The following is a 20,822-nucleotide window of genomic DNA, read 5'->3' as shown; positions in this document are numbered from 1 at the left end:
CAGGAATCTTTTGCTCCATGTGGGGCTCGAACCCTCGACCCTGAGATTAAGAATATCATACTCTGCCAACTGAGCTATCCAAGCCTCGGCTCATTTCTGAATATTTTCATATTCCCCAAACATTTCCCCTGCGATAGGCGCACCTAGAATTTGCTCTCGCTAAAACAGTTCTGCAAGTTTTTCAAGCACTACCAAAACCTGCAGAACCTGTTTGAGGAGAGACAATATCAGGATAAAAGAGACGAGCACAGACTCACCACAGGAAATGATGCTTTTGTCAGATGTAGCAGCCTGTTAGATATTTGACATGTGATTGTATTTACTTTGAGTATTTGGTGTTTGATTTCAAAATTTGGCCCTGGATAGTGTTCAGTTTTTAACATGCAGTATAACTGTGATCCTGATAGATAGCATTTGAGATTTCATAGCCAATGCTTGTTGAAATCAAAGCAGCCACGGAGAGATACCAACAAGCCTTTGGAAAAGGCTCTTTGTTCATAACTGTGAGAACTGGAATAATAGAATCATAGAACTGTAGTGTAGGAAGGGACCCTGAGTATCATCTAGTTCAGCCCTCTGCAGTGCAGGAATATGCAGCCATCCCATACGGGGACTGAACCTATGACTCTGGCATTATCAGCACTATGCTCTAACCAACTATGCTATCTCACTATATTTGGTGAGAAGGGCTGTAGCTCAGTGGCAGAGCATCTGGTTTACACGCCAAAGGTCCCTCGTTTGATCCCTGCATCTCCAGGAAGGGATAGGAACACCCCCTGTCTTGATCTCTGAAGAGAAGCTGCCAGTCAGTGTGGACAATACTGAGAAGGATGGACCAAGGGCCCCCTGTTCACAAGTCCCATCTGCCTCCTCATGGAATGATAGAATTGTGTAGTTGGGTGAGATCTCCAAGGTTCATCTAGTCCGCTGCAGTGCAGGAATGTCAACTAAAGCATCCATGACAGATGGCCAGCCAACTTCTGATTACAAACCTCTAAGGAAGGAGAGCCCAACATCTACCAAGGGAGTCTTTTCAACTGTCCTATCCCTTTACAGACTGAGAAGGTATTAAATTCTCTCTCTCTCCAGGTCCCTCCTGAGTTGGCTTGTGTGTTTTTTCTGCTTGCAAAGCTCCTTATCAGCCAGTGACACCCGCAGGGATTTCCTGCCCAGGTTCTCCATCCCAGCCCTGATTTGCACAGGAAGGCGGGAATAAAAAGGCTGCCCTTCCCCATCCAGAGGGACCTCTTGTCTCCAGACAGCATCACAGTGGGACCACGGAGGGAGAGAAAGAGGGAGCAAGCATAGAAGCAGCCCTGGCTGGGGAGGGCCATGGAGCTGCAAAGGCCGGCAGAGGTGGTTCTGGCCATGGTGGCAACTGCGTTCAATGGGAGTTGCTTAGGGAGACAGAGAGTGGCCCACCTTGCCTGGCCGCCGCAGAGGGGCACAGACAGCTGACAAGGACACATGGCAGGTATCGTATGACTGTTGAGGTTCTAAGGCTTGGGGTTGTTTGGGGAGCCAGGCCACAGAGGATGGCTGTCGTTCAGTGGCAGGTGCGAGGTTCAATCCATTTATTCAGAATTATGAGGACTGTGGTCTTTTATTTTTAGGAGAGGGGTTGTTGCTCAGTGGCAGAGCATTTGCCTCTCACACAGAAGGACCCAGGTTCAATACCCAATGACACCGTCAGGTAGGGCTGGGAACATGCGCTGCCTGAATCCCTTGAGAGTCACTGCTGCCAGTCAGTGCTGGCAGTCCTGAGCTACATGGGCCAGTGGTCTGGCTCTGTTATAAGGTAGCTTCCTGTGGCTTTATATAATGCAGTCCTTTCTTCAGTGCCATGAGGACTAGAATCTTGCTTTATTTTTTGGAAGAGGGTCATAGCTCTGTGGAAGAGCAGAAGGTCCCAGGTTTGAGGGGCTCCCATCTCCACTGGCAGCAACTCCAGTTAGGACTGGGAGTCATTCCCTACCGGTAATCCTAGAGAGCTCCTGCTGCTGCTCAGTGTAGATAGAACTGAGCAGAACATAGTGTTTGAAGGCACTTCCTATGCTGCTGTTTAATTCTGCCCTTTATTACACAGAACAATGAGGACTGGAACCTTATTTGGTTTCGGGGAGAAGGTCTGTAGTACTGTGGCAGAGCATCTGCTTGTCACGCAGAGGGTCCTGGGTTCAATTTCTGATGGCATTTCCAGGACTGGCTAGGAGAGACCTCTTCTCCAAAATCTTTCCAGTCAATGCGGGAAATAATGAACCAGATGGACTGAATGTAAAGTGGCTTCCCATGTTCCTGTTTAATTCAGCCATTTGGCCATTACCATGAAGACTAGACGCTTACTTTATGTTTATAGGAAGACCCATAACTCAGCAGCTGAGTACCTGTTTTCCATACCAAAGGTGCCAACTTCAATCCGCAGTGGTGCTCCAGGTAGGGCTGGGAATAAATAAAGTACCTTGCCTGGAAACCTTATACTGCCAATGCTGAGCTAGAGATGCCAATGATCTGACTTGATAGGAAAATAACTTTGAGAGCAGTGGAAGAAAAATGATAATATGTGAGGAAGTCCAAAGAAGTTATGAAACTCTGTTGAGATAAAAGTAAGGTTGTTTATTGTCTTTGTACTTTATTCTGTAAAAACCCCTAATAAAAATTTTATTAAAAAAAAAAAAAAGAAAAATGATAATATTTGAAATGGAAGAATGTGTCTTAGGTTAAATGTTTATTAGAATGCATTATGTGGATGGGATGGGATGAAGAACAGCATGTAAGGAAAGGTGGGAAGTAAAAGTTTAAAGAGGAAATGTATAACAAGCTGGAATTGGTATGGAAATATTTCAAAGTTTAATAAAAATTTTGCGTAAAAAAGGAAAAATAACTTTTTTTTCTTAAAAAAAAAGAGGACTGTAGTATAGAGGTCTTGGGGTCAATCCTGAGCTTCTTCACATAATGACTGGGGAAAAGACTCCAGCCTAAAATCCTGGAGAGCTTCTGCCAGTCAGTGTAGACAGTACTAAGCTAGTGCAGGTGATATATTACAGTGCTGTCTACCACAGAGCTATGGCCTAGGCGTAAAGCAAGATTCTAGTCCTCATAGTTCTGAACAAACTGGAAATCAGGAAGCTACTTTAGAAAGAGTCAGACCATGGGTTCCTTTAGCTTAGTGCTGTCTGCACAGACTGGCCGTGGCTCTCCAGGATTTTGGACAGGAGTCCAGCTTCATCTGGACATGCCAGGCATGGAACCGGGGTTCTTCTGCATGGCAAGCAGAAACTCTTGCATGACTCTTTCCAGTCATCTTTTTGCTGTTTTCAGAGCGTGAAGATTAGCTGTGATTCCTACACTGCAGGGGGTTAGACTAGATGATTTTTCAGCTCTAAAATTTGATGTTACTATGAGATACTGTAGGGGAGCGGGCAGTGGGGCTGGCCGTCTCATTTGCATCTGGTCAAACCAGCAGAGAGTAGGATGGTGGGTGGGAATGGGTGTGACAACCTCAGACTACCCATGCCAAGCCCCTCACAACTGTTCCTTCTGCCACTCTCTTTTGGACCTGAGTGAGGGAAGTGGCAGAGCAAATCTGCCTTCCCTGTAAGCAAGATGAAAAGGCTCTGCCAATGTTCTTGGCTGACTTTCTAAAATGCTACGGCAGATTTTGAAATCCTGACATATTCCTAAATTTTTTAATATTTGACATCCGTGGTACAAAAAGGATGTATCGGTAGCTGAAATACTTTCCTGCATATCAGGGAAGGGGTCTTCTGCACCCCTATATATTATTGGACTCCAGCTCCCATCAGGCCCAGGAGACAGCATGGCCAACCCTCATGGGAGATGTGAGTTCGAGTCCAGGGTCCCCAACCTTTAATGCCTTTAATGTGCTCTGCAGAAACCAGCAAGGGATTCTTTTCACAGCTGGAATGAAGCCCTGCCACCTATTAATGTCTGCAGTGGGGTGGTGGTTCAGCTGCTGTAAAAAAACCCAAACCAAACACAGGAGCAGGAGTCAGTCAGAAAGTTGGCAATCTGAGCAAATTGCATGCATTAGCCGCCTCATTAATGGATGCCTGATTAAGGCATCCCACAAAACCACCTCTTAAGACTATGCACAACTGTGCTTTTTCCTCTTGCTCCAGCAGTAAGAAGTCAAAGTGCCCTTTGGAGAGAATCCACTTCGGTTTAATGACAGATGACGGATCAAGATGCTTCAGGTGAGTCATTTTAAATGCTGCAATACAGTCCCTAACCTTTTGCCAAGTAAATAAAACAAGGCTAAAATGATATTGTGGAGCTGGAAAAGGCTCAGAAAAGGGCAACCGAAATATCAAGGGGATATAATGACTGCCCTTAGAGGAAAGGCTGCTTCTTTGAGACTTTGGGGTTTATGGAAAATGCAAGGAAGAGGCATGGCACTTTATAAAATGATGCATGGCATGGAGAAAGCATGGAGGGTGACACCCAGGGACATCAAATGAAGCTGAAGGTTGGAAGATTCAGGACAGATAAAAAGGGATAATTTCTTCACACAGCGCAGAGCAAAATTGTGGAGCTCACTCCCTTAGGAGGCAGGTATGCCCATCAGCTTGGATGGCTTTAAAAGAGGATTGGGCAAATTCATGGAGGAGGAGAGGGCTATTGATGGCCATTAGCCATAAAGACTATGTTCTGCCTCCACAACTGGGAGGCAGCAATGCTTCTGAATACCAGTTGCTGGAAACCACAGGAGGGGAAAGGGCTCTTGTCTTAGAATTCTGCTTGCTTGTTTCCTACAGTCAACCTTTAGACTAATGTGAGAACAGGATGATTGACTAAATGTGCCATTGGCCTCTTCTTCTGTTCCAAGCGAGGCTGCCGTATGTAGACTCTAATTTGTGAGGCATAAGCTAACTGTCTGTCTAGCCCGATAACATTTTCTGTGACCAACAGCTGCTCTCCAAGGTTTCATGACGACTAGGGTCTCTCATGATCTGCCACAAACTGCATATCTGTTGACAGATACTGAATTTTCTGTGCTGAATACACACACTTGATATTTAAAGCACATTTTACTTTTCATACAGCTACAGTTCCTAGCACCCTCAACAAACTAGTTTTCAGGATTCTTTTCAGAAAGAGGAAAGAATGTGCTTAGGACCTAACTTATTTCGGTGACAATTGTTTAAAACTATTTTAATTGTTGCAACTGGCTCTGGGGCCTTAAGGTGAAGGGTGGTTTATTATTACTATTAGTAGTAGTAATAGTAATAGTAATTTTTGGTGTGTAGATGCTTTTCATTGTGATCGCCACAAGGATCCATGGACAAGTGCTTTCAAAAATAGCTACCGGTATATATTGTCGTGATGATGCCCTGATTTAATAACAAAATTATTATTTAATTGTATTGCTTGCCAAATGTTTAAAAATGTGAAAGGGTGGGATGCAAGCTCCTGGTTGTATCTAGAGTAGACCCACTGAAATGAATGGGCATTGCTAACAGGCCCATTTATTTCATGGGGTCAAGTTTGAGTAGGGCTTTGTTTGTAAACAAGGGGAAATAAGATGTACTGCAAAATTGCACCCCATTCCCAGATGTCCAACTGAAGGCCCAAAACTGATACAGTGGTACCTCGGGTTACATACGCTTGAGGTTACAGACTCTGCTAACCCAGAAATAGTACCTCGGGTTAAGAACATTGCTTCAGGATGAGAACAGTAATTGCGCAACAGTGGCGCGGCAGCAGCGGGAGGCCCCATAAGCTAAAGTGGTCTCCAGGTTAAGAACGGTTTCAGGTTAAGAATGGACCTCTGGAACGTATTAAGTACTTAGCCCGAGGTACCACTGTAATGGATACATTTTAAATTTTTGTTTTGTTTACAGTGGTACCTTGGTTCTCAAACTTAATCCGTTCTGGACATCTGTTCCAAAACCAAAGCATTCCAAAACCAAAGTAATGCAAAATGGATTTTTGTTAATTAAGTTCTTTACCCAAGGTACCACTGTACCTTGTCCACACGTTGTAGGCTCTCAGCCCTAATTTGCTAGCTTTCCCTTGGGGAGTAAGTCCCATTGTAACAAGGAAGAGCTTATGGGGGGGGAGGGGACAGGATTTGGCTGTAGATAGCAACTCGGGACCAGTTTCACTAGCTTTCTCACCTGCTGTTACCCAGACTTAAGTTTCTGGTTCTCTTGATTCCTGAAGAAGTAACCTCCCTGTTCATTTTTTTTATTCAAAAACACAAACACGTGTTCAGGCGGTTTATGGAGAAGGAGGAGGCACTGTCCTCTTGGGACAGTTTTCTGAAGGCAAGTTTCTTATCTTTAATGGGGGGAGAGAACAGCGCAGAAAGAATTCCTTCCTTTCTTCTTGCAATCTGCAACCTCTTTGCAAAAAAAGTAGACGGTTCCCCCCTACGCCCCGTGCAAGGATGGTGCAGAGCTCAAATCTTTTCTTGATAATCCTTTCCTTGAGATCAGTGGACTGGCTGAGAGACAGAAGCGAGCAAAGAAGGCGAGGTAGACATGGTGTGTGTGTGTGTTAAAAGGCAATTCTGGATATTACTTTTAAAAAAAACGGGAAGAAAAGGAGGAGAAGGAAGCGGGGTGGCAGGGAGATTTGGTTTCTTCAGGGGGTGGGAAGGAAGCGGCCGGTTTGCAAAAGCGCCTCTGCAGGAAAAGTGAGTAGCATTTATTTATTTTTTGGAAAGCGGAAAAGCGCCTGCAAGGACCGTTGCTGGGGGCTTTTAATGTTGCTCCCCCGCCCCGTTTTTCTCTCTTGTTTGCACGCTTTGGTTGAGGCAAATCGAGACTCAAATCAGCTGCTGGATTTGGGAAGAGAAAGAGGGACCTGTGTGGAGTTTTGTGTGTGTGAGAGGGAGATTCCAAAATCCGGTTTCTTTTTTCCTTTTTGCTAATGCAAGATTTTTTAGTAAAGAGGGAGGGAGTTTGGGGCGGTGGGTGCCTGTTGTTTGTCTGAGCCTCGTTCGCTCGTGCAACTTTTGCAAAACATTTTGCAGCGGGCGGCGAAGGGTCCCTCTCGGTGGCGCGGGAAGTAGAATTTGCAGAGGTGGAGAAGAGGGCAGATAAGGCAGCAGAATTTAGGAGAATCTTCTGCACAGATTTGTTGCAGGAGTTGTTGCTTAAACAATAGGACTGAACTGAGGGGGGCGGGTTGTGAATGGGCTCCAATCCCGCCCCCGGAGAGAATCTCCTTCGCTTCTGTCGCTTGAACAATAGTTATTTCTCTACCCACCCCGTTGCACAGAAGACTCCTTTTACACAAAGTGTAAAGCTCTTTAAATTTATATATTGTATATGTATGATAATGAGAGGACCTCCCCACCTAGTGGTGGTAAAAAAAGCTTAACTTGCTGTTAACACAGAAAAACTTTATTTTTTAACAAATGCATAAAGAAAAGTATTTACGCGTGTTTTTTTAAAAAATAATGCACAGGATATTTTAGATAGCTGATGCAACCTGTTTTGACCAATAATGTTTTTCAAACCCAAACTTTATCTATTCCTTATTTAATTATACGTATATGTATATGTATTGCAAAGGAACAGCAACCTCAAAGTGGTTTATGAAAAGATTAAACAACGAGATTATCAGTTTTTTAAAAGTTTTTAAAAGCTATTTAAAACTTTAAACCAAACATGCTTTTTAAAAATGCTGCTTTGACCTCACAACTGTCCTGCGAGGGAGGCCTGATGTTGAGAGCTAGTAAGATCAAATTGGTTGTGGAGGAGGAGGGATGTGATCCCTTGAACTGTTGAGGGAGTTGGGCATGCTTAGTCTGGAAAAGAGGATACTGAGTGGAGATATGATAGCCATCTTCAAATCTCTAAAGGGCTGTCACATGGAAGATGGAGTGAGCTTGTTTTCCCTGGCTCTGAAGGGTAGGACTTGAACCAACAGTTTCAAGTTACAAGAAACGAGGAAGAACTTTCTAAAGGCAAGAGCTGTTCTAAGAGATGTTCCACAGTGGAATGGTCTCCTTTCAGAGGTTGTGGACTTCATTGGAGGTTTTTAAGCAGAGGTTTTTAAGCAGAGGTTAGGGATGTGGGTGGCGCTGTGGGTTAAACCACAGAGCATAGGACTTGCCGATCAGAAGGTTGGCGGTTCAAATCCCCGTGCCGGGTGAGCTCCTGTTGCTCAGTCCCTGCTCCTGCCAACGTAGCAGTTTGAAAGCACGTCAAAGTGCAAGTAGATAAATAGGTACTGCTCCAGCGGGAAGGTAAACGGCGTTTCCGTGTGCTGCTCTGGTTTGCCAGAAGCGGCTTAGTCATGACCCAGAAGCTGTCTGTGGACAAACGCCTGCTCCCTCAACCAGTAAAGCGAGATGAGCGCTGCAACCCCAGAGACGGTCACGACTGGACCTAATGGTCAGGGGTCCCTTTACCTTTACGCAGAGGTTGGATGGCCATCTGTCATGGATGACTTAGTTAAGATTCCTGTATTGCAGGGTGTTGTACTATATGACCCTTGGGGTCCCTTCCAACTCTGCAATTCTATGCTTTTGTGATTTCACTTTGCTGGCTCTGACTGTGGAGGCAGACCATAGTAATTGTGGTTTGTAGCCGTTGATATTTGTGATTTCACTTTTGTGATTTCACTTTGCTGGCTCTGACTGTGGAGGCAGACCATAGTAATTGTGGTTTGTAGCTGTTGATAGCCTCTTACTGCTCCATGAAATTGTCTAATGATCAGCTTCACTAATTTAACTGAGAGATTCCCGCTGCTCCTAGGTGTCCGTCCTATTCAAATGAGCTGAACGAATTTGGAAGCACTTTGCATGCATGTAGGAGACCGAAGATAATTCTCCAGCACAAAGTTGAGCAGCTGGAAAGAACGTGTGTGTGTGTGTGTGTGTGTGTATGTTTGAGAATCGCACTTTCAATCTCAGCCTTTGAAGGAGAAAGGCAGATCACAGGTAAAAAGATGCACCTGTCTGTGGGTTTTCCGGAACTTGGTCAAAAACAGTGTTTACTCAATGGGCAGTAAAATAATGGAAAACCCATTTGAAACAGCAGGTCCCAAGGGGAACTGTCCTATCAGCGACAGACTTCAACACTTTTAGGAAAAAGTTTAGCAGCACAGGAGCAGAGCTGGTGGTTCAAATGTCCTTCCTCACTATGGGTTATGCTGGCTGCTGGAAGCCTTACCTGGAGATGAGGTAGGACTGGAACACAGGGCATAAGCTCTGCAGTGGAGCTCTCAAGCGTCTCCCTGTTGATTGCAACCTATATGAGGAACAGGTTGGTTTTAAGTGAAACCTAGGATTGCAGTTAAGCCACAGTGTGCCCTATTTACTATAGAGTCATAGAACTCTAGAGTTGTAAGGAACCCCCAAGGGCCATCTAGTTGAACCCCTTGTAGTTCAAGAACCACAGCTGCTGTGCTGCATTGACATTGCTTACAAATTTTCAGAAACCAGCACTGTCCCTTCATAACGTGGAGATATTTGTGAATGTTTCCCATTATCTGGCATCATTCTCATTTAGTTAGTGGCGCAGATGGAGAGGAATGTTGTGGGAATGCATCTAGATTTGAGTCGGTCTGACTGCTGGAATTTATCTTCCTGCAAGCATAATTTCATGACTGCACAGTTGATGGTGTTCTGGGATTTATTTATTGTTTTGGAGTGGAGGAACGGGACCTGGAATGCACATAAGGGAGTTGTATGAGAGTTAACACAGTTTCGGCATGAATTGGAAGAGATTTTTACATCTCAAATGAGCCTCTGCTAATTCCTGGCTCTTAACTGCCAACTATGCATTTTGAATGTTTAGTAATGTCCAGGTCCCAAGGGGGGCTGGCTCGGATATTTGATGTTTTCCAACATGCTGTGTGCTACTTAGTCATAGAATTGTAGAGATGGAAGGGACCCTGAGGGTCATCTAGTCCAACCTCCTCCAAATGCAATAATCTCAGCTAAAGCATCTGTGACAGATGGCTGTCCAACCTCTGCTTTAAAACCTTCAAGGAAGGAGAGTCCACCACCTTCCAAGGGAGACTCTTCCACTGTTGAACAGCTCTTACTTTTAGAAAGTTTTAGCTGGAATGTTTAGTATGTTTAGTCAGAATCTCCTTTCTTGTAGTTTGAATCAGTTGCTTCGGGTTTTCCCTCTCTGGTGCAGGATCACATTTACACCATTCATTTAAAGCACATGGCTTCCCCCCAAAAACCCTGGGCACTCTGTGAGTTTTCACCTCACAGTGCTGCAATTCCCAGCACTCTTAACAAACCACAGTTTCCAGGATTCATGGGTATGTTTTAAATGTGTGTTAAATGCATTTTACATGTTTTAATCAAGTGTGGCCTTTAAGTAATTCCTCATGGGCATATTTTGATCAGAAATTCTCACCAAATGCATTGGGTGGAGCAGGGTGCTATAGGGACACCCCGTTATTTGAAGAACCTCGAGTTTCCCCCTGCTTTCTATGGTGATGGCAACCGGTCTGGCAGCTGTTCCCGGGTCCAGCTTTGCTAACCAGATGTCCAGTTAGCCAGATGTCCAGAAATCAGGGTTTGAACTTCTGGACCAGAGGCACGACTACAGCAGCAGCAGCGGTTAGGGCAAAGCCAGGAGATCAATGACAGTAGCAAATGTGAGATGCCAAAAAGTGTTTTCAGCCATCTGGTTTCTAAAAAGCATCCAGCATATCTATCTTTTGGTTAAAGTTTATTTCCATGATCAAATCTCTTCATCTGCCTGGTTTGGGGTGGGTTAGTGCTTCTTCCTTTACAAAGCTGGAGAATTCTGACGGCTGGGGGTGAAACATTCCCGCATTTCATACAATTCATCTATCATCTATCTATCTATCACCACTCCATTAAGGAATATTTTGTCTCCCATGTTTCTCCCCAAGTTAACAATAATGGTTTATATGTAGGAGTGTAAATTACTCTCCAGAACAGTTTCCTGCAGATTTTCTCAGGTGCTGATCAAAAATCCCCCGTTCTCTACATTAAGAGGAGTCTGGCTGCTGGATTGGACCCAGAGCCTGCCTCATCCTGCATCTGGTTGTCGGGCAGATGCCCCTTGGAAAACCCACAGTGAGCAGGATGCAAGCATGACAGTGCTCATGATTGAACCATCAGCTCTGTTCCTGGGTTGCTAGACTTTTCCCTAAAAGTGTTGAGGTCTGGCCCTGATGGGACAGTTCCTCTTGGGATATAAGAAGAAGCTGCCTTGTCAGATAATTAAGAACATAAGCAGAGCCTGCTGGTTCCAATCTAGTACAGTGGTACCTCGGGTTACAGAGGCTTGAGGTTACAGACTGCGCTAACCCAGAAATAGTACCTCGGGTTAAGAACTTCGCTTCAGGATGAGAACAGAAATCGCGCAACAGTGGCGCGGCAGCAGCGGGAGGCCCCATAAGCTAAAGTGGTACCTCAGGTTAAGAACAGTTTCAGGTTAAGAATGGACCTCGGGAACGAATTAAGTTCTTAAACCGAGGTACTGAGGTACCACTGTACTCTGTTCTACACAGTGGCTCCCGAGGTGTTCAAAAGGGAAACCAGCAAGCGGGGTTTGAACACAAGAGCCCCCTCCCCTCTCTTCCAGCAACTAGGATTCAGAAGCATTGCTGCCTCTGTTAAGGCAGAGCCTGGCCATTGTGGTAATAGCCTTCAATATGAATTTGTCCTCTATCAATTTGTCAAATCCCTTTTTAAAAGCCATCCACGTCAGTGGCTATCGTTGTCTCCTGTGGGCGGGAGTTCCATAGTTTAACTATCTGTCCTGAACCTTCCAACATTCAACTTCACTGGATGTCCACAAGTTCTAGTGTTATGGGAAAGGGAGAAAAAGGGTCGTCGTCCCCATCCACCTTTTACTTGCCATGGAGTTTGTTATTCATTTTATTTTTCTTTATTATTATGTCATATTTATTATAAATGCTGGGATTCCTGCATGGCAGGCGGTTGTACTAGATGGCTTGTGGGGTCCCTTCCAACTTTACAGTTCTGTGATTCTATGTCACCTCATGCTGGCTCTGGTGATTTAAATAGGTGCTCAATTATTTGACTTTTCATTGTTTTTGACGGAGCCCCTGAAAACCCACAGACAGGTGCATCTTTTTTTACCTCTTACCCACCCTTTCCCTTTCATCTACAACTTCATTGTCTACAACTTTATTAACATCTATCTACAACTCCACTAGCATCTCTCGGTATTGTGAATAACACTGAACTTACCTTTTGTTCTTCATGAACTTATCTAAAAGACTGAGTTAAGCATTTGAAAAATCTATTGAAATCAGACATTATAAGTTCATTTTAGGCTGGGTAGTTCGCAAGTCTCTGTGGCTTTGTTTAATGTTTTGTATTTTTCTCAGAAGATTGATAAAGTATATATAATTATTGCTCTGTGTATATTAATCGCCAACGTGTTGCATGAGTTGTACTTTTTCCCCTTTCAGAGGCTGGGATTGCAAGTGTGACATATTCTTTCTCTCTCTCTCTCTCTCTCTCTCTCACACACACACACATACACACACACACACAACCCCTGTTCATTTCAGCTGTAGTCTCCTGCATGCGTGCAAAGTGCTGTCAAATTCCTTCATCTCGCTCTCTCTTTTTGTTTCCAGGTGTGCGCACTGAAAAGCCCCTTGCTGTGAAACACCCTCCACCCACACCTGTATTTGCTACACTGGAGGGGTGGGGGAGAAAAGGCCCAGCAGAGGATAGGAAATGAGGAGGATCAGCTGCCTTCTGGCATTGGTCCTTTTCATCCTTGCTGTGATCAATGCTGAGTGTTCCTCTAGACCAGGGTAAGTGCCCTTTCTCTTCGGAGCACCATTTCCAAGGCTGCTTTGCTTGGAGCATCATGGCCAAGTGGGGATTTGAACTCTGATCTCCCAGATCCTAATCTGACACTCTAACCACTGCACCACACTGCCTAGTAGGTTGCAAGAAGGCTGGGATATTGTGTTGTTTTCTACTTGATTTCACTGGCCCTCCTTTTTCCTTTCCTTTCTAAGGAAGGCTCCACAAGTAATTTAAAAATATGTACATGTGTGTGTAAATGCGTGCGTAGGAGGCCAGATATCAGATTCTGACATATGCAACTATTTAACTGGATTTATATACTGCATAATCATCAAAACATTTAAGTGGGTTATGTAAAATACAAAAAAACCCCACACTAAGACTACCAGCGAAATCAGACGTTGAAAACAAGTTTGCATATTAAAATACATGTCAGCTTTTGCATGTCTGGGGAGGTTTGCTTAAGGGAGGAAATTTTTCACAGCTAGGCCAAAAACAGGCCCCTGCCTTAAATCAAATGTCTTCCTTTCTGGAGGATGGATCCTTGCAAGTGCAAAACGGACAGGATGTGGCACGTGTTGCAGGGCTCGTATTGTGCTGCTGTAAACCTGATGTGGGGGTCTGTATTTGGTTTCTCCATTGCAGGCCCAGAGTGTGCTCCATGGAGCTGAAGAGCCAGGTGGTGTCCTACCTCGTGTCCCATGCCCAACCTATGTACCAGCCTTACCTCACCTTGTGCCAGGGATACAGGCTCTGCAGTATGTACAGGTATGGAATCATACTCGGCCTTTTTAATGTAGAGCAGGGTTTCCCAAACTTGGGTCTCCAGGTGTTGTTTTTTTGACTACAACTCCCATCATCCCTAGCTAGCAAGAGCAGTGGTCAAGAATGATGGGAACTGTAGTCCACAATCAACAGGAGACCCAAGTTTGGGAAACCCTTTTTTTTTTTTTAAAAACAAAAGGCAAATAAGAGCTGGAAGTTTTATCAAATTAAGCACAGCATGGAAAAAATTGGATAGAAGAAGAAAAATGTTTTACTGCCTTTCTAAGTAACACTGGAAATGGCAGAGATCCAATGAAGTTGAATGCTGGAAGATTCAGAGCAGATTAAAGGAAGGACTTAATTCAGTTGGCACATAGCTAAACTGTGGGACTCTCTCCCTGCCTCTGCAGTTGGCGGCTGCAGTGCTTTTGAATACCATTTGCGTGCAACTGCTCAAATCATGCTTGGGGGCTTCTCAATGAGGCATCTGGTTGGCCACTGTGAGGACAAGATGCTGGGCTGGATGGGCCTCTTCTGGCCATCCAGATGTTCGTCTTACTTTCTTTTGAACGCTTTTGTTTCCTTTTTCTCATGGAAATGGTAAAAATAACCATTTCTCTTTTTAAAAGCCTTGCAACTCTGAATACTAAATCTTAGTGTTTTGGCGTTATTTGCAGAACCATCTACAAAACTGCCCAGCGCCTAGCCTATCGGAAGCAGTCCTATCCAACATATGCCTGCTGTCCTGGGTGGAGACGGGCAAATGGTGCCCCTGGGCATGGATGCAGTATAGGTAAGCCTCTCATTCATGCATTCTTCACTTGGTTTCCCAGTCGTAGAACCATATACTCATAAAATTGTAGAGTTGGAAGGGCACCCAAAGTTCAGTCCCCTGCAATGCAGGAATCTCAACGAGGTCAAATGTGACAGGCGTATGCTTGAAAACATCCAACAAAGAAGAGTCCACTGCCTTCTGAGAGAGTCTGTTTCACTGTGAAACAGTTCCTACTGAAAGATCTTCCAAATGTTTGGTTGGAATTTCCTTGCTTGTAACTTGAAGCCATTAGTTCGGGTCCTACCCTCCAGAGCAGGAGGAAACAAGCCTGCTCCATCTTCCATGGGACACCCTTTTAGTTATTTGAAGATGGCTATCATATCGCCTCTTCGTCTCTTACCCAGACTAAACATACCCATCTCCCTCAACTATGTATGCTGCTTTGTATATAAAGAATGCATGCCCATTTGCTCGGGCTGCAAGCGAGCAGTGGGGACACCACTATTTGCCAGTGTCTGTTTATTTGTTGCACTCAAACCCCACCTTTTTACTCCCAAGGAGCTCAAAGTGGCCTGCATGGTTCTCTCCCTCCTTGTTTAATCCCCACAACAACCCTGTGAGGTAGGTCAGGCTGAGAGGCAGTGACTGCCTCCTTGTGTTACACCCACTGAGCTTCAGGGCGAAGTTGTGGTGGTGGTGGTGGGTGTTGAACCCTGGTCTGTCTCGGGTCCAGTGTTCATAGAATCATAGAATTGTAGGGTTCAAAGGGACCCCAAGGGTCATCTAGTCCAACCCCCTGCAAGGCAGGAATCACATCTACAGCTTCCCTGACAGACAGGCACCCAGCCTCTGATTAAAAACCTCCAGTGAAGGAGAGTCCACAACCTCCCAAGGGAGTCTGTTCCACAGACCACTGTGGCCTTTTACCTATTACTAATTGATTTCTGAGAAGCAACACACACAGTTTGAAAGCAGAAACATTTCCCTGGACCAAGTTTAAGGATCTTCCTACCCACACACCCCTGTTTTAACCGTGGCCTTCTCTTCCAGCAATCTGCCGCCCCCCTTGCCAGAATGGTGGGAAGTGTCTGTCCCCTAACAAGTGTTCTTGCCCTTCAGGATGGAGCGGAAAGAGTTGCCAGAAAGGTAAAGGCCACTTCCTGCCCCCCCCATTGGTCCTTGAGGACCTTTCTAACCATTTCTTGTCCCTTTCTATCTGTCTATCCAAATACATAAGGGCTGCCTTCCATGGGCTCTCAGAATGAATTTGCGCGTGCAGGTCTCTGGTGGTCACAATCTCAACGTCCCTTGCAAAAAAAGAAAACAGAAGCAGTTTTTTTTAAAAAAAACACACCATTGAATTCGTTTATTTATTGAATAAGGCTGGCCCTTCATCCCCAGTTAGAAGCATATAAAAACAGTTTACAACTAAAACCATTCTATGATTGCAATAAGAAACATACTTGTATTTGATCTGATGGTGGTGAAAACAGCTATGTGCAAAGGGAAGCTGGCTGAGATCGTAGTACCGGATAATTGTAGGGTTGGAAGGGACCCCTAGGGTCATTTAGTACAACCCCCACAATCAAACGCTATATAGTTTGAGGCTTTGTGACTTTGCTCTTGTGGCTGGACTAAGACCCATCCTTTAGGACACAATTCCTTTCGTGGTTTCAGATGTGGATGAATGTGCTGGAGGGAGACACAGGTGCAGCCACACCTGTCACAACGTGGTTGGGAGTTACCGCTGCACCTGCCAGCAAGGTTACGAACTTGGTGTGGATGGAAGGACCTGTGAGGCTCTGGGGGTGCCTACTGATGCTGTGAGCCCAGGTAAGGCCAACGTAGACCAGGCAAACTCTTCGGGTGGCCTTATAGATTTGCCTTGCATTTCAGCCATCATTATTCTAAATGGTGCATATGTTAAACTGTGGAACTCACTTCTGCAGGAGACGGCCACCAACTTGGATGGCTTTAAATGAGGATTAAACTAATTTCACGGATGAGAGGACTGTCAGTCGCTACTAGCCAGGTTGGCTAATCTCTGTCCCCAAGGTCAGAGGCAGTAGTGCTTTTGAATCCCAGTTGCTGGAAGTCACAGGAGGGGAAAGTTGCTATTGTGCTCAGGTCCTGTTTGGGGTCTTCTTCCCATGGGGACCTCTGGGTGACCATTGTGGGTTTGTCCACACTTCCACTTGACCTGTGCCTAGAAAGCATGAGTCTGAGTGGGGGTTTTTTGTTTGCCCTGCTGCTTTCCCCCCAGGGAAAACTTCTGTTTACCACTGAATCGGAACAAAGTCAAACTGCAGAAAAAACTGATTGCCATTGGTTCCGATTCAGCAGTAAACAGTAAATTTCCCCAGGGGAAAGCGGTGGGACGAGGGGAAGTGTAGAAAAGCCCCAGGAGAGCAAGATTCTGGACTGGAATCTTCCTCTCCCTCTGCTTCCTCTTGTGGCAGTGAATTCCCTAGCTTAACTCTGTGCTGCATGATGAAGTCCTTCTTTTGAATCTTCCAGCATTCAAGCTTCACTGGATATCACCCAGGCCTTTGGAGGACATTGATCCATTCACACCAGTGTTTGTGCTCTGATCCTGCTTGTGGGCTTCCCATTGGGGCGTCTGGTTGGCCCCTGTGAGAGCAGGATGCTGGACTAGATGGGCCATTGGCCTGATCCAGCAGGCTCATCTCATGTTCTGCCCTTTGTTATCAGAGGCATTCAAATTGCACTACCTTTTTTTTTTTGCTGCTGCTGCTGCTGCTGCTGCACCACACTGTTAACTAGCAGAAAACCAGCTTTCTCCTATCATCCATAAGTTGTGCTTTGGGGCAGCCCACGTGCTCTTTGTCACCTTTGCCTACCTGTTCTGCATGATATCCGTGCATGGCCTTGGCCTTGCCAGGAGCGGTTGACTCCGAGTGTGAGCATGCCGTGACTCCTCTTAAGTGCCCAGTCTGAGCTCCAGTGGGCTGTAGGAGCTGCTTCCCCCATGGCTTGTTTGCCTCCATTGCCCTCTAGCCTCCTGGAAGAAGAGAAGCACCCCGAGCCAAGGCTGACTGCCGCCCATTATTACTTTTGGTACGCGCTGTGCCACTTCAAACTCGTACCGTGAGTAATAATGCGCGGAAGCCCGGCACCTGCGCCAGAATGATGTGAGAGGACCCACGCATCGTCTTCAGATTCTCAGGTGTGCTGCAGAGAACATCCCCCAGTGCCGTGGGAATGACCCCATGCTGCCACCCGTGGCCTACAGAGGTGTCCTTCCGCCTGGGCGGGACTGGTCAATGGAAACCCTTCCTGTGCAGATGATGGAATTACAGGTGGGCAGCACACTCATGCTCAGGTCCTGCTTTGGGCACCTGGCTGGCCACTGTGAGAACAGGTGGCTAGGCTAGATGAGCCCCCTTTGGCCAGATCCACGAGGACTCTGCATAGATCTACTGTTACTGCAGAACTTCCATTCCCAGGTGCATTCCAGCTATGAATACCAGACTGATTGAATCTTCAGTTTCTTTAGTTCAAGGAACCACGGTCTTACGTGTATTTTTTTCTCCCTCTTTGCTGTGAAACCTGTGCAGCTAGGACCACCAACTTGATTGTGGAAGATGAAGTTCGGCAGCTGAAGACCAGGATGGCCGCTCTGGAGGAAGTGAGTCTTCTCTGCTAGTTCTTGGTGGGTGGGAAGAGAGTCCCTCTGCAAGGGTGGGGAACAGGCTCCTGGCCCTTAGCAAGTAATTTACTATTGTCATGGTAGAACATCCATGCCCAGGGGCAGTCTACCTACAAGTACCAGTTGCTGGAAACCACAGGCGGGGAGAATTGCTATTGCATTTGGGGACTTTTTCCCATCAGGGCTGCTGGTGAGGCCACTGTGAGGACAGAATGCTGGACTAGATGGACCCCCTTGGGCCTGATCTGGCTCGTCTCATGTTCTTACATTTAACAGATGCTGAGGTGGGTGAGAGAAGGGTTCCTGGTGTGGGAGTTTTGAGTGGCTTGTTGGCTGGTCTTGGTTATGAACCTCTCCATGAGTGGCTTTCCTGCTGTAGTTTTGCCTTAGTTAACCATGGCAGCAATAGTTCTTTTTTTTAATCAAAAGCGGCAGCTGGGGTCACACCTGGTCTTTGTGGGTAGATACCTGTTGCTCACCTACTCACTAAAGGTTTACCTGTTTCTCTTCCACCACCAACACTCTCTCCCCCCCCTCCCCCCCCGGCCTGCCAAACTTCTTTGGGTAGAAATTTCAGCTCACGCTAGCGCCATTCCTCAAAGTGGAGGTACCAGGGTTGGAGGGGATCCCTGCTGACCCCATCACCCTCCTGGTGCACTCTCTGCAGAAGCTGGACAGAATCGACTCTCTCAGTGAGCAGATCTCTTTCCTGGAGGAGCGGCTGGAGATTTGTAAGTGGCAATAAAGTGTGAGGGGGGAGGGGACTGCACATGCCTCCCTTTCATTAACCCTGCTTATTCCCCTTTCAACAAATGCTGGGAAATGGGAAACACACAGGAGCATAGTGGCAAATTCAGAAGGGCAACGTCTTTTCTTGATGATTACACCCCTTCTAAAGTGATACAACCTGGGAGAGCTAGTGGTTAAGAGTGTCGGATTAGGGATCAAGGAGAAACCATGGTTTGAATCCCGCCCCCACTTGGTGCTGAAGCTCACTGGGTGTGACCTTGGGAGCCATTCACTGCCTCTGAAACAAACCTATCTCACAGGGTTGTTGTGGAGCTGGTAGACTAGGGTTCAAATCCCCACTCATGTTTTTATTATTTTGTCTTTTAATATATCTGCTTTTATATTGTTTTACTTCTATTAAGAGTTTAATTCCTATTTAACAATAATCTTCTATACGTTTGTACTTTTTTGTATTTTTATGTGTATTGACTTAATTGTGTGGTGATTTAGCTGCTTTGAATCCTGGAAGTAGGCTGGGTATTATTATTATTAATAATAATAATAATGATAATGATACAATAAAAGCTGGCAGGGACGGGGGACAACATCTTGTTGGATTTCAAACAGATGGGAATATCATTTTGATGGCTTTGATCACTTCTCTCTCTCTTTCTGCCTTGCAGGTTCTTGCAAAAATGAACGTTAAGGAAGACAACAGAAGATTCAAATGGAGCAGGACTCCTAACCTCTTCTGTGTCACCAAAATATGCATCTGTACAGCAGCGAGTAGCTTTGTGGACTAAAGAAGCAAAGTGAAGCCATCAGGCGATAAAGAAACACAGGATGTCAGCTAGAAAGGAACTCTTATTGGCGTCCTGAAAATTAAGCAAGCTGCAGCTTCTGGTAATAGAGAAGCTTGCAACCCTCATCCCCAAATGTGGTACATAGGAAGCTGCCTTATACTGAGTCAGACCCTTGGTCCATCTGGCTCAGTATTGTCTATACTGGCAGCAGCGGCTATCCAGGGTTTCAGTTCTTCCCTTGAAAATTAAGCAAGATTCTAGACCTCATTGTTTTGTATAAAGGACTCAAGTAGCAACAAAAGAAGCTGCTTTATACCAAGTTAGACCATTGGCCTTTTTAGCTCAGTAAACTACCCGGTTTGTTTGTTTTTTGGTTGGTGGAAGGAGAAGAGAGGATGAAGGCTGTGTTATCTTAAAGAAGCTTTGCCCAAACCTGATACCTTTGGGACTACAACTCCCATCATTCCTAGCCCTTGAGCCATGCCAGCTGGGGTGGGTGGGTGACTGATGGGAGTTAAGCATCCGGCAACATAATCAGGCCAGTGGCCAATCTAGTTCAGCATCCTCACAAGAGTCCAGTGGCTTCCTGGCTATGATTCCTGCATTGGATTAGATGATCCTTGGGAGCCCTTCCAACTTTTCTACTCTATGATACTTATGTTCTGGAGAGCTGCAGGTTCCACCCAACTCTGAGCCATGCCTCCTGTTTTCTTCTGCCACCATAAGCATGTACAAAACCTTCCTATTTTGAAAATAATTGTCTCGAGAGAACTTAATGGTACAATTTACTCACTCTTCTGCAAAAGTGCAAAGGCTCGACACCAGTAATGACCTGATGCAATATTATATTTTTTTTTCCTTTTGGAAATAAGTTGTTGTTTTTTCTCCAATAAAAGACACACACACACAAAGAGAGTTAAATGCTATTCTTTGGGAAGAGGTTGCAATAATGGGCTTCAGGAGAGGAGGGTGGCATAGCACCCATGGGCAGAAATAGGGTCACTGGGTGTGACCTCTCTTCAGATGACAAGTAATCGTATTGGGGGAATTTACTGCCAGAAATGGTGGTGGCTGTTGCCAACATTCTGGGCTCCAAGTAGATGATTTTAAGAAACCCATAGAGCCTCCCATTGAATTTAGTGGCTGTATACACACCCACTCATATTTGATAGAGTGCCTATATTGGGAACTCCCTGTCTATTGACACCCCATGGGTGCCCTCTATACAGGCTATACAGGTGCCAGTCTTAGTCTCTTTTTAATCTATTGTTATTTCAACTTTTCAAAAGACTTAAATTATTGTTGCTAATTTTTCATCTT

General features: G+C 45.5%; 1 protein-coding gene across 9 annotated transcripts; it reads left to right on the top strand.

The window, feature by feature from the left end:
* Nucleotides 1-1,196: 1,196 nt before the first annotated feature.
* EGFL7 (EGF like domain multiple 7) lies at nt 1,197-20,413 on the top strand. Of its 9 annotated transcripts, none has more exons than XM_083722521.1 (10): nt 1,197-1,474; nt 4,143-4,214; nt 12,580-12,762; nt 13,406-13,528; nt 14,203-14,318; nt 15,351-15,446; nt 15,978-16,133; nt 17,879-17,949; nt 18,539-18,701; nt 19,383-20,413. In XM_083722521.1, the coding sequence occupies exons 3-10, from the start codon at nt 12,683-12,685 to the stop codon at nt 19,403-19,405; spliced, it is 828 nt and encodes a 275-aa protein (XP_083578647.1). In that variant the 5' UTR covers nt 1,197-1,474; nt 4,143-4,214; nt 12,580-12,682; the 3' UTR covers nt 19,406-20,413. The 9 variants fall into 9 exon arrangements, with proteins under 9 accessions (XP_083578647.1, XP_083578653.1, XP_083578654.1 ...); XM_083722523.1 differs by having other exon boundaries at nt 1,235-1,470; XM_083722520.1 differs by having other exon boundaries at nt 1,235-1,470; nt 4,140-4,214.
* The last annotated feature ends 409 nt before the right edge of the window (nt 20,414-20,822 follow it).

This window comes from Podarcis gaigeae (genome assembly GCF_964106915.1).
Source record: "Podarcis gaigeae genome assembly, chromosome: Z".
Taxonomy (NCBI): domain Eukaryota; kingdom Metazoa; phylum Chordata; class Lepidosauria; order Squamata; family Lacertidae; genus Podarcis; species Podarcis gaigeae.
Note: the sequence above shows the minus strand (reverse complement) of the source record. Positions and strands in the feature narration are given on the sequence as shown.

Bases quoted from the DNA above. Each gene is read 5' to 3' on its own strand.
- EGFL7 (XM_083722521.1), top strand. From the start codon at position 12,683: ATGAGGAGGATCAGCTGCCTTCTGGCATTGGTCCTTTTCATCCTTGCT. The intron at 13,529-14,202 runs GTATGGAATCAT...CGTTATTTGCAG, and splicing joins AGGCTCTGCAGTATGTACAG to AACCATCTACAAAACTGCCC. The intron at 16,134-17,878 runs GTAAGGCCAACG...AAACCTGTGCAG, and splicing joins TACTGATGCTGTGAGCCCAG to CTAGGACCACCAACTTGATT.